General features: G+C 39.8%; 1 protein-coding gene across 3 annotated transcripts in view; it reads left to right on the top strand.

The window, feature by feature from the left end:
• Positions 1 to 12,503, top strand: part of SOAT1 (sterol O-acyltransferase 1) — a 58,090-nt gene that overhangs the window by 37,168 nt on the left and 8,419 nt on the right. For all 3 annotated transcript variants that reach the window (XM_060132443.1, XM_060132452.1, XM_060132434.1), the window contains 7 exons: positions 6,039 to 6,187; positions 7,356 to 7,415; positions 8,144 to 8,251; positions 9,118 to 9,400; positions 10,347 to 10,425; positions 10,984 to 11,065; positions 11,598 to 11,643. In XM_060132443.1, coding sequence (XP_059988426.1) covers positions 6,039 to 6,187; positions 7,356 to 7,415; positions 8,144 to 8,251; positions 9,118 to 9,400; positions 10,347 to 10,425; positions 10,984 to 11,065; positions 11,598 to 11,643 — 807 coding nt within the window. The remainder of the gene's footprint in view (positions 1 to 6,038; positions 6,188 to 7,355; positions 7,416 to 8,143; positions 8,252 to 9,117; positions 9,401 to 10,346; positions 10,426 to 10,983; positions 11,066 to 11,597; positions 11,644 to 12,503) is intronic.

Here is a 12,503-nt window from a genome sequence, read left to right as displayed (position 1 = left end):
CAGATTTATTGTCACGTTTTGAAGTTCTAATTAACACGAGTTTCATGCAATAGAAGAACTCATTAGAAGGCAGAAGTGGAGCACTTCTTGTACTGTGTTTCCCTCTTACAAAGGGAATGACAGTAATAAGCAGTCACTCTTTATTTCTATCAGTACTTGGATACATGAAAGGAGGAGGCTAAGGAAACTTAATAGTGTCCACAATAGAGTTCTTCCTTGCGTCCCAGTGGCAGCAGCTTCAATCAACTTTAATTCCTAACAGAGAAAGAAGACAAAGGCATCGTTGATGAAAAAAATTAGTAAGTCCTTCTAAGAAAGAAGTGGAAAATTTTATTCGCACCAAATTGAGGATTATAACCTGGGAACAGCCTCTCAGAAAGCTCCAAGAACTGTCTGCCTGTGAGAGGTCATAGTCAGTTATATTAAGTTTTTGAGATAGAGGACTGTACTTTAAATGACAGATTATTGACAGTTTACGCAATCCAGATCTAGAGGTACAAAGCAGGTAGTAGGTCATGGTCTTTGGGGCCCCTTACAAGATTAAGAAGGAAGGTTATCTCCTAAGGAGTTGTGACCCTTGATGAGATTAAGAAGGAATGTTATCTCCTAAGGAGGTCTGGTTAATGCACATGCACAATACACACTAAAGGGGAGGGAGGAGGTCCAAACAGGCAAAGAAAAATATTATGTTTAAATCTTTCTCGTCTTGCCATAAAATGTGAATTTTATATCATCAGCATTAAGAAGTGCCTTCATGCTGTTGTCGTCAAACCCAACTTTGTGTGCCTGGTGCAGTGTGAAACCAAACCAAAACATCAGAGTTTGGAGCAGAGAAAAGTTTATTGCAAGGACCAAGCAAGTGTTACGTGAAAAACTGGGTTCACTGCTTGGTGGGTGTCAAGCCAAAAGACACAACCAAGGCAGAGAGCGGGAGAAGGATTTATTCCTTTGAGAACACTGGGGATCTTTCCCAAAGCAGTGTCTCCCCAACAGCAAAATTGGGGAATTTTTAAGCTAAGGGTACATGCATATTCATGAAGGGGCTTGAGCTGAGAAGCATAGAATTGGGCCAAAGGTCCACAGAGTCTAAGCTTTAGTTGAAGTCATGAGGGTCAACGTCATTATTCCATCCTCCACCCGAGTGAAGGCCTTAGTTTCTGCTGAACTCAAAGATACTATGTATATCCCTTGAGGAGGAACTAGGACTATTGTTTCTTGACTCCTTTTCCTTTGTTCTGCATTCCCTTACTTCCCTTAAGATCATGAATTATGAGATCTGTTCAAGGGCAAGCATTGTGACCAGGCTTAGATCACAATATTACTCAGGCCAAAAATGGCTTCTCATATGTCAAGAAAGCCATGCCTAGTTTTCTTTCTCCGGGGACCCCCTACCCTATCTGCTTACACAAGGAGAATGGGTGGCTCATGCTCAGAAGACATGAACTCCGGGTGGTTTTCAGGGAAGAGTTTTTAAAGGCAACATTTGGGGTGGCGGCTGTAGGGTGTATGACTTTCTTCTGATTGGTTGGTGGTGAGGTAACAGGGTGCTGTTCCAGGAATCTCAAATCACCCTTCTGGTTGAGACCAGTCTGGGGTCCGAGCCTGCAGTTACCATCTTCCACCTGGAATTGTTCCTTTAGAACAATTTGAAGATATGTATCAGATTGTCATGTATATCCCTTGAGGAGGATCTAAGACTCTGTTTTATTGTTGAACTATCTTTCTTGACTGCTTTTCCTTTGTTTCTGCATTCCCTAATTAGTAACTCTACGAATCTGCCCTTTAGAACTCTGGGAAGGTCTAGGAGGCTCAAGCTTTTTTCCTACAAACAAGAAACAGGAAACACGAAGGCTTTTATACCTGGAAGGGCCCCGCAGGTTCCTGCTCAGTTTCACTGTCCACTGAAAGAACAACTCAAAAGGGAAAAGTTGTGAGTTAAGTTTTATTCAGGAACCTTATTCAGGGACCTCATAGCCCAAGAAATAGCCTCTTAGTGGCTCTGAGGAGACTGTTCAAAAGAGGCAGGAGAGGAGCCAGGATATATATGAGATTTTTGCCTGGGAAAAACATGTAGTCAAGCATAGAAGGATTACTGCTAATCACAAAGAATAGACATCTCAAATTAATGATTTTAGTGCTTTTCTATGTATAGGAAGATGCAAGAATCTGGGGCCATTTGAAAATTTTCCTTAGTATGCAATTTACTGTCTGGGGGTCAGTATATCCAAAGCACAGAATGCTTCCTTGTTTTCTCCATCCTGAATTCCCCTCAAGGGTGGGTGACTGCAGTAGCAGTGGCTTGATCCTTGTAGAACTGAAATGGTGGGCAACATTCTTTGCTTACAGTAGTTGTTTTGGAATATGGGGAGAAAAAGAAGGGGAAAAGAGAATGGTTCAATTGATGAGGAGGGTGAGGATAAGGAGGTTGCTGTAGGCTTTGGAAATTGCAAGTGTTGGGGCATGTATGGCAGCGGCTCATCTGTGGGCGAGTAGTGAGAAAGGCACAAGAACTTGTGCCGTGAGAAGTTGAGTATTTTTAATTTGAGTTGGGTAGATAAATATCAGCTTTTACTGATTTTTTTATAACAATATTATGGCTTGTTTTTTTTCCCCATGCTTCTGGTCTACTTGACCCGATACTTAATTGGGAAGGGTGCTAGATCCAGAGTATGAGGAATCCTCGTTAAAAGATTCCAGGCTCCTTTTTTAGTGTTGAATAAAATTTCAGTGGACTAATGTGAATAGGGGGTAAAGTGTTAAGACCTTACATGGTTTAGCCCCTCTCCTGCCACCCTCCCCCATCTTTTCTGACCTCAACTCTTACCACTCTTTTGCTTCAACTATAATGTCCTATTTCGTTGCTATTACTCAAACACGTCAAGGGTGTTCCTGCCTCAGGACTTTTTACCCTTATGCTTCTTCTGGTACTTTTCCCACAGTTATCGACTAACTTGCCCTCTTACTTTCTTCACATTTTATCAAATGTCATCTTATTTTTGAGGCTTTCTCTGACCTCTCTATGAAAAATAGCACCCTCTTTCCCCCAGACCCTTCTCTTTATTTCTTTCCCTAACACCATCTGTCATACTGTCTGTCCTGTTTAGCCCGACTGGAATTTTAAGTTCCATGAGGACAGGCACTAGGTTTTGTTCATTGTTGTATTTCCAGTGCCTGCAGCAGTGCCCTGAACTACACCTAGCACTTAGTGGAATGAACAAATTCTTTCCCTTCTTCTCTTTTAGTATATTTCTACGCGAGACAGCATTTTTGTACCTGAAAAAAACCTTCATTTATTAAGCAGTCCAGTGCTAGAGCTTAATGAGAAAATAACCACCACCACCACCACCACCTCCCGCTCCTTTTTTTTCAAGTGCCACTTTTTTGGGTGTTTGTTTTGTTTTTGGTTAGGGAAGCATTGTAACAGGGAAGAGCCAATTTTGACTCCACATTGGATCTGTTTCTTTTACTTTAACTTTTGCTTTTCGTTGCTTTTGTCATTATACATAATGGACTGACTCAGGGAACCCTGCCCCTCTGCCTGAATGTTAAACTAAAGTTCCTCTGTTCAGTTCATAGGGAGACAATCTGACCCTGCCCACCTGTGAATGGCTACAGAAAAGAAGAAATTAACACAACCCCTCATATTTTGCAAGATGAATGGCCTTTTTACTTTACTTCCTCACCTCCTCCGCATCTCTTCTATAAAAGAAACTGGCATCCAGACCCCGATAAGATGGTTCTTTGGAGACCCCAGTCTTCCATCTTCTCGGTCTGCCGGCTTTCCGAATAGTCATATTCTTTGCCTCAACACCTCATCTCCCGATTTATTGGCCTGTTGTGTGGCGAGCAGAGCGAGCTTGGACTCGGTAACAGCATCATGCCTATTGAAAAATTTCAGAATGAAGGTGGGTAGGGTCAGAATGTCTCTCTGTAAGCTGAACGAAGGCCTTTTAGTTTAACAGACAGAGGGACAGGGTTCCCTGTGGCAGGCCATTATGTATGCTTACAGCTATAGACTGTGATTATAACAGAAGCAACGAAACGCAAATGTTAAAGTAAAAGAAACAGATCCAACTTGGAGTCAGAATTGGCTCTTCCTTGTTACAGTTTGGAGGTAGAAGTTTTTATAAGCAAAATTTGGGGTGAGGGCTGTAGGGTGTATGGCTTCCTTCTGATTGGTTGGTGGTGAGGTAACAGGGCAGTGCTCCAGGAATCTTGCACTCAGCCTAAGGTTGCCATCCTCCATCTGGGTGGGGGCCTTTGTTCTGCAGAAGAGCTCAAAGATATAGTATATTCCTTGAGGAGGAGCCAGGACCCTGTCCCAAGGCTTGCACTATTGTTCCTTGACTGCTCCGCCCTTGTTTCTGCATCCCCTCCCTTCCCTGATAAGGAGCTGTTTGAACCTTCCCTTTGGAACTCAGGGAAGGTCAAGGAGGCTGAATGAAGCCTATTTCCTACAAACAAGAAATGGGGAACACAGAAAGCCTTTTGTGCCCAGTTCTCACTGCCCGGGACCCCAAAAACGTTTGGGAACTCTGGAAGGAAGTAGTTTGAAAAGCCTTCATATAGTTCCATTAGATACATTAATATTTTCAGGCTTTACTTTTAAAAGACTTGGCCAAGCTCTTGTTAAAACAGTCCAGAGAAACAAAAACAGAAACAGAATCCAGAAAAAAGGCTACTTCAGATATTTTAGGTTCAACCTAAATAATATAGTTAGAGGAGAGAGCTTTTTTTTTTCTTGAAAAATTAGTAAGTAACACTTTGTTTTCCTTTGTGTAGATGAGTCCTGCCAATTTTTTTTTTTTTTTTTTTTTTTTTTTTTTTTTTTTTTTTTTTTTTGCGGTACACGGGCCTCTCACTGTTGTGGCCTCTCCCGTTGCGGAGCGGCCTTGGCTCACTGGCCCAGCCGCTCTGCGGCATGTGGGATCTTCCCGGACCGGGGCACGAACCCGTGTCCCCTGCATCAGCAGGAGGACTCTCAACCACTGCGCCACCAGGGAAGCCCCTGCCAATTTTAAAATACCACAATTTACAATTTGAGCATCCACAGTAGGTGGCCCATTATAATTCGAAGAAAAATTTTTTTTTGCCTCATACTTTTCAAAAACTAAGTTTTAAAGTGTTAAAATGTATAATCTGTGTTATAAAAGTGTGTGTTATAGTTAGATAAATATGTAGCTGTGGAGGTAGGAGTATACATTATTGTATAAATGTTGGTATCACAGAGAAATGGCATGACTTAAAATATTCAATATAAACACTGGACACTTGGCACTGAAGGGGTTGCTTGAGAAGAAAGGGGGCTTAAGATTACATAATGGTGACAATATTGATTTTTGTTTTCCATATAAAAATTTGAAGAGAGAAAAATACTGTCATTTGTAGCATTTCTGTTATTTTGTTTTTGTATATCATTCATAGGAGTTCATTTAGTAGGTGATTACTTTGATTTATGCCTAAAAGGGTATACATGCTTTTTTAAAATTTTTATTTATTTTAATTTTTGTGGCTGCGTTGGGTCTTTGTTGCTGGGTGTGGGCTTTCTCTAGTTGTGGCAAGTGGGCGCTACTCTTCGTTGCGGTGCGTGGGCTTCTCATTATAGTGGCTTCTCTTGTTGCGGAGCATGGGCTTCAGGTGCATGGGCTTCAGTAGTTGTAGCTTGTGGGCTCTAGAGTGCAGGCTCAGCAGCTGTGGCACACGGGCTTAGTTGCTCCATGGCACGTGGGATCTTCCCGGACCAGGGTTCGAATCCGTGTCCCCTGTATTGGCAGGCAGATTCTTAACCACTGTGCCACCAGGGAAGTCCAAAGGGTATACATTCTTAAAAAGACAAATCATCATGTTGCTTTTTCAGTAGCAGTTTCTGAAACTACAGGTCAGCTGTAGAAATCACTTTTCTGTTTTTATTCCTGTAAATTCACTTATCATGGATTCCTTTTGATCCAGCTCTATTTAGGAGAACCCTTTAAAAAATGTCAACAACTCATAAGCTAGTTAGCTCTTAATGCTTTCCTTTATTTGTCTTAAAATTCTAGGAATTGAAGCCCTTTTTTATGAAGGAAGTTGGCAGTCACTTTGATGATTTTGTGACCAATCTCATTGAAAAATCCGCATCATTAGACAATGGTGGTTGTACCCTCACATCCTTTTCTGTTCTTGAAGGAGAGAACAGCCACAGAGCTAAGTAAGTATGAGTAATAGTTTCTTTTAATGCACAAGTCTACTCTAGCACAGCTCAGTGGTCTCAATGTGGATTGCACTAAAAAAGCCTGGATTCACACCGCACTACCTTTTATTAGCCATGTATTGCTATTTTAAACAGTTGAAGGCTGGGTTTCTTCATCTTAATACGTGGATTATAACAACCATGCATACCTCATTTAAGACCATGCTGACTTATAAAATAACATAGCTAACGCTTGTTGAATGCTTTACATTTAAACCAAACAATGACCCTGTGAGGCACGTAATATAACTGCATATTACAGGTTAGGAAACTGAAGCACGAAGCAGTTAAATGTTGTCCAAGATTACACAGTGGGGATTTGAACCCAGTGTCTGTGCTCTTCACTATGTCTCATACTGCCTCTCTATTGTACCCTATACAGTACTTGTAATAAAGTACAGTGCAATTAGTATACGTTATTTTAATTGGTCAGTCATCCAGAGCAGTAGAGGGAAGGCTATCAAAGGCCAGTGCGTGCTAATTTGCCATTTTGTACTTTCCTTGGTTTTATGCCTCTTTGGTCTCTGTCCTGTTCTGGAGAACTGTTTTGACCAGAATAGCTAACCATAGCAGAAGTGCTAATGGTACTGCAAGAAGCCCTAAAGAAGGTGATAATGTTAGATGTTAAAATGTGAGGTTTTAGTAACTGGAGGTAACCTTTTAGATCAGGAGGCTGTTAGGGATTGTTGGAAGACCTTAGGGGAGGGTATCATAAACATCAGTGCAGTTTTGGAGGACAGACCAAAATAGTATGTGAACTGAGGAAAGTATGGCTGGAGGCTTGTCCTTAGGGGTGTTTAGGAGAAGGAAGAGTGGTTGTCAGCCTGTGATGCCAGGAATGCATCTCCATAGGGGCTGGGCTATGGGGTCTTTTTGAGTGCTGCTCTAGTTAGGTTTGTCTAACATCTCTTCCTTCCTAATCAGATATGTCTGCACCTACCTCACAGCATTGTTCAGAAGAAGCAAAAGACAAAACATGCATAAAACCCTAACACAGTACCTGGGTCATAGTGAGAAGGCTGTTAATATTATACGCTGTAGTTGGTAATATTGCTTTTCTTGTCCATAGGTTTAAATTTCTTGTAATACTTGAAGTACTCATATTTTAATTTTTTGCTCTTCCCAGAGATCTGAGAGCACCTCCAGAACATGGAAAGATTTTTGTTATAAGGCGATCTCTCTTAGAGTGAGTATTTTTAGTTGCTTTTGTTAATTATTTGCATTAAAAAAAATCAAACTGTTCTGATGGTTAGAATCACTGAGTACTCTATGAATGTTTAATAGGTTTGTTCTGTATTCATGTAATACATTGGTTTTGATACTTCTTCTTGTACATTTGCCATCTCTTGCTCCTCCTTTCTGAACTTTTGGTTCTGTATCTAGTTTCAAAGGAGGAGTTGGAGGTAAGAATGGTTATTGGTCCTCTGATAAATTCCTTGAAGTTGTGCTGCTAGAACAGAAATTTTCTAATTAGGTAAAGCACTTCAAGAGAGTTTTCGGTGGTGCTGTCTTCTTGATACATAAAATTTTTTTCATCTCTTCTTTGGCTAGCCAACTTTGCGACTTGATAGTTTTCTCAGATTTACTTATTTTAGAACCCCGATGGTGTAGATTTTATGGGGGAAAAAATAGGAAGTGTAAATTAATTGTGGCAACTTCATTTGTGAATTGAAAATTAAAGGTGCATTTTGAGTAGGTAATGAATGTGTCTTTTGAAATGTTGTCTGAGTTGATTTTTTATCATTGATTTCTTCATTAGAATACTGATATTCATGAGTAATGTTCTGTGATTACTGTTTGAGATGTTTTTGGAGTGTGGATTAAGCATCTTCTGAACTGCTTTGAAGTAAAGTCTTTAATATATGGTGCTTTAAAATTAAATATCGATTAATTTTATTGGAACTACATTTACAGTGAGCTGTTTGAGGTGGACCACATCAGAACGATATATCACATGTTCATTGCCCTCCTCATTCTCTTCATTCTCAGCACACTTGTAGTAGATTACATTGATGAAGGAAGGTAAGACAGTATATCTGTTTGCTTAGTTGATGCATGGGGTGTTGGGAGTTTTCACTATATTTAAATTTTGAAAAAAGATGATTTGGTTAAATTGCTTCAGAAAATCCCAAAGCAGCTGATTTGAGGGTGAGAGTTCTCCCTCCTGAAAAGTACAACTATAAAGAATATTAGAAGTTTTATGACTTTTATTTTTAAAATGGTCTATTTTAATAGACCATCTTAGTAGTTTCTAGGTAGTTTTCCTAAATGAGAGAATATTGTATATACGACTTACCAATTTTTCTGCTATGGTATGCATTTTAGGTTGTTTCTAAAAATAGGTAGTTATTGGAATTTAACGTTTGAAAAACGTGATGTTTTTAATATAAAAATCAAATTATAACTAAAAATGACAGTGTGATAATCATACATTGAATTATGTGCTTTATTAGTAAATTAAAATTTGAGATAAACAGTGTATTGGATTTTCGAATTGTACTATTTCATTCTGCAAAATCATCTTTTGTACATAAATTATTGCTATTTAAATATTTTCAGTATTTACTTTGCCATAGCGTATTTTAGAGTTTAAAATGTATTAATGTGAGAATCTAATCTTTGAGAAATTCAGAGTCTTGTTACCTTAGGTTAGTAGTTTAGGTATCTTATGTTCAAAGACCATATTATCCTAGAGCTTTTAGAAAATAGATAAATAAGTTGTGAAGCTGAGGCTTAGGAGCACATGTGTTACATCCATGACTTCTGTGTATTAGTGTTGTTGTGTCTCCTAAAGTTGAAAGTTTTGGGTCTGAAAGTTTTTAATTTTATAAATCAGTGCTTATTAAAAATCCACTTATGTGTTCTTTCTCTGTGCTTTTTTCCCCCAGGCTAGTGCTTGAGTTCAATCTCATGTCTTACGCTTTTGGCAAACTTACTGTTGCTATGTGGACGTGGTGCACCATGTTCTTATGTACACTTACAGTTCCCTATTTCCTGTTTCAACGCTGGGCCAGAGGCTATCACAGGAGTTCTCATCCAGTAGTCCATTCTCTCTTGCATTGCTTCCTTTTTGTGGTCTTCCAGATTGGAGTTCTAGGTTTGGGACCACTTTATGTTGTATTAGTGTATACACTACCACCAGCTTCCCGATTCATTGTTATACTCGAACAGGTAAGGTTTTGAGTGTTGCTCAATACAATGCTATGCTTAGTTAATAATAATAATAATTGTTATTTTTTGTTGTATTAGTTGGATAAATTTTCATATCTGGTTTTTTGTGCTATTATCTATAAAATTAAAGTGTTAAACTACATCATCTTGTCTTTTTTTTTTTTTTGCGGTACGCGGGCCTCTCACTGTTGTGGCCTCTCCCGTTGCGGAGCACAGGCTCTGGACGCGCAGGCTCAGCGGCCATGGCTCACGGGCCTAGCCGCTCCACGGCATGTGGGATCCTCCCCGACCGGGGCACAAACCTGTGTCCCCTGCATCGGCAGGCGGACTCTCAACCACTGCGCCACTAGGGAAGCTCCATCATCTTGTCTTTTAAAATTCGTTCTACCTTCAGTGTTCTCTGATTCTTGATAATTGAAATAAATTACACTGAACTGTTCTGGATGAATTCAAATTTTGTTCTTGAACACTTTTTGTAGAAGCCATCTAAAGTATAAAATATTTTTGTAATTAAAAACTCTACTTTTGAAGTGTCAGATGCATTGTTTTGTCATAGAGCCATCTAAAAGATTTATTTTGTTTGTACGCCCTTCAGAATTTTCTGACTTTTATTGGCTATCTGTAATGCTCGGTTTGGCTGTCTGTAATGCTCTGTTTGACTGATGGAAAGGACCGTTTCAGGAGACTTTCTTTGAACAGTCTTTTAATTTCTTAATTTGTAATATACTTGTAACAGATGGTGCTGTTAGTTGCAAAATAATTTGAGTAATAACATGTCTCTCTTTGGAGTTTGTTTTTCATTTGTTTTAGTCCATAAAAGTGAGTTTGAGTTGGTATATACAAAATTAAGTTCTTCGTGTGTTTATAATCTAGTGCTGTTCTGTGGTTGCTTATAAGAGACAAGACAGTGAAAGAAAATTCATCTTTTTCCCCCCCTGCTTTGTAGATTCGTTTGATAATGAAGGCTCACTCATTTGTCAGAGAGAATGTGCCTCGGGTACTCAATTCAGCCAAGGAGAAATCAAGTATGTAATTCCATAAGTCAAAGGATTATTCACAGGGTATTTCAACCTTTGGTGTTTACTGGGATGGCATATTACATTCTGTAGACATTTATGTTTGATTTTAAATACAAGGATCCAAAAAAAAAAAGAAACCTGTTGGGAGGGGAGGAAAAAAATGTATATATGATCTGAAAGACCTTCTCACTGTTTCCTGATTGTCCCTGTTTTACCTTTGGTTCCCCAAATTTAAAACATTGATCATTAGACTCTTGCAACTTCTGCGTTATTTGTATAGAATGTTAATAGAGTCATTACACCCCGTGTGCTTACTTTTCTTGAATTGCTGCTTCAAACTCTAGAAGTTATGTCTAAGTCACAGGAGTAACTTAGTTTAGAGGGATTGGTAATATTCAATTAATTTAGGAATAAGAAGTCATCATTTGGGGAGAGCAGGAAGAAACAACATGAGCTAAGGAGAGGTAGCTTTTTGTCTTCCCTATTCTGTGCTTATTTTCCTCTTTCAGTTTTGCTGAAAGAAATTGAAGAGCCTCTAGTCTAAGCATAGTTTTCCTTTTCCAGGCACTGTTCCAGTACCCACAGTCAACCAGTACTTGTACTTCTTATTTGCTCCTACCCTCATCTACCGTGACAACTATCCCAGGTAATGGCATTATGAAGCAGAAATGGGGTAGCACCAGGAGTGTGCCAGGAAGGAGGTGGGGTAGGTAGACCAGTTCATGTAGGGCTACAGAGCAGTTGGAATGGGTTTTAATTTTCTTGCTGGCATGGGAAACCCCAAATCGTGATTCTAGCAATCTGATTTTATTTCAGTCATTCTTGACAGAATTGTACAAGTATTTCCTATGTCAAAAATGATGTTCTGGGGGCTTCCCTGGTGGCGCAGTGGTTGAGAGTCCACCTGCTGATGCAGGGGACATGGGTTCGTGCCCCGGTCTGGAAAGATCCCACATGCCGCGGGGCGGCTAGGCCCGTGAGCCATGGCCGCTGAGCCTGCACGTCCGGAGCCTGTGCTCCCCAACGGGAGAGGCCACAGCAGTGAGAGGCCCACGTACCGCAAAAAAAATAACAGAAAAAAAAAAAAGATATTCTGTGTGGGAAGATACTGTGAGGACCTTTTTAAAAGTTCATTTATTTACTTTATTTAGAAAGTAATTTTGTTTCTTCCGTTTTAGGACTCCCACTGTAAGATGGGGTTATGTGGCTATGCAGTTTGCACAGGTAAATTTTTTTTTGTGCCTAAGGTTTGTTGGCTGGTGGGAGACGGGGATTTGAATATAATAATAATTTAATATATTTAGCGTGTTGTTTAATTCATGTCTCCTGGGAGCTCTAGAACTCTTTTTTTAAAAAATTTATTTATTATTTATTTTTGGCTGTGTTGGGTCTTCGTTTCTGTGCGAGGGCTTTCTCTAGTTGCGGCGAGCGGGGGCCGCTTTTTCATCGCGATGTGCGGGCGTCTCACTATCGCGGCCTCTCTTGTTGCGGAGCACAGGCTCCAGACGCACAGGCTCAGTAGTTGTGGCTCATGGGCCTAATTGCTACTAGGGATGTAGTGGGATCGCAGCATGTGGGATCTTCCCAGACCAGGGCTCGAACCCGTGTCCCCTGCATTGACAGGCAGATCCTCAACCACTGCACCACCAGGGAAGCCCTAGAACTCTTACTGAAGTCTTTAAACTATTCCCAGTTCAGTAAATGGTGTTTGCTTTGCCAATACATCAAAACTAATTTTCTACAATTAAAATAAATTTTTTTAAGTAAAATAATTCCATCTGGTTACTTCAGTATGCATCTACATTAAATTCCCCCTCCCGTTCTGTTTTTTGTTTTATTTTTGGATGTATATCTGTGTGGATGTGGTATGACACTCCCTCAACCCCTTATCAGAATCATAAATCCCAGAAGATCCCATTTTAAAATCTTGTGTCAATCAAATACCCATTTATGAAATAGGTTCTTTTGTTATGAGTTTCATGTAGCAGGAAAAAGAGATTCCAGAGTCTGATCTTTTAAAAATGCCATCTGGTAAAGGGTTGGGAATAGGTATGGTAGAAATTAGGCTTGAGTACTATCTCTGA

Source organism: Lagenorhynchus albirostris, chromosome 2 (assembly GCF_949774975.1).
Source record: "Lagenorhynchus albirostris chromosome 2, mLagAlb1.1, whole genome shotgun sequence".
Lineage (NCBI taxonomy): Eukaryota > Metazoa > Chordata > Mammalia > Artiodactyla > Delphinidae > Lagenorhynchus > Lagenorhynchus albirostris.
Note: the sequence above shows the minus strand (reverse complement) of the source record. Positions and strands in the feature narration are given on the sequence as shown.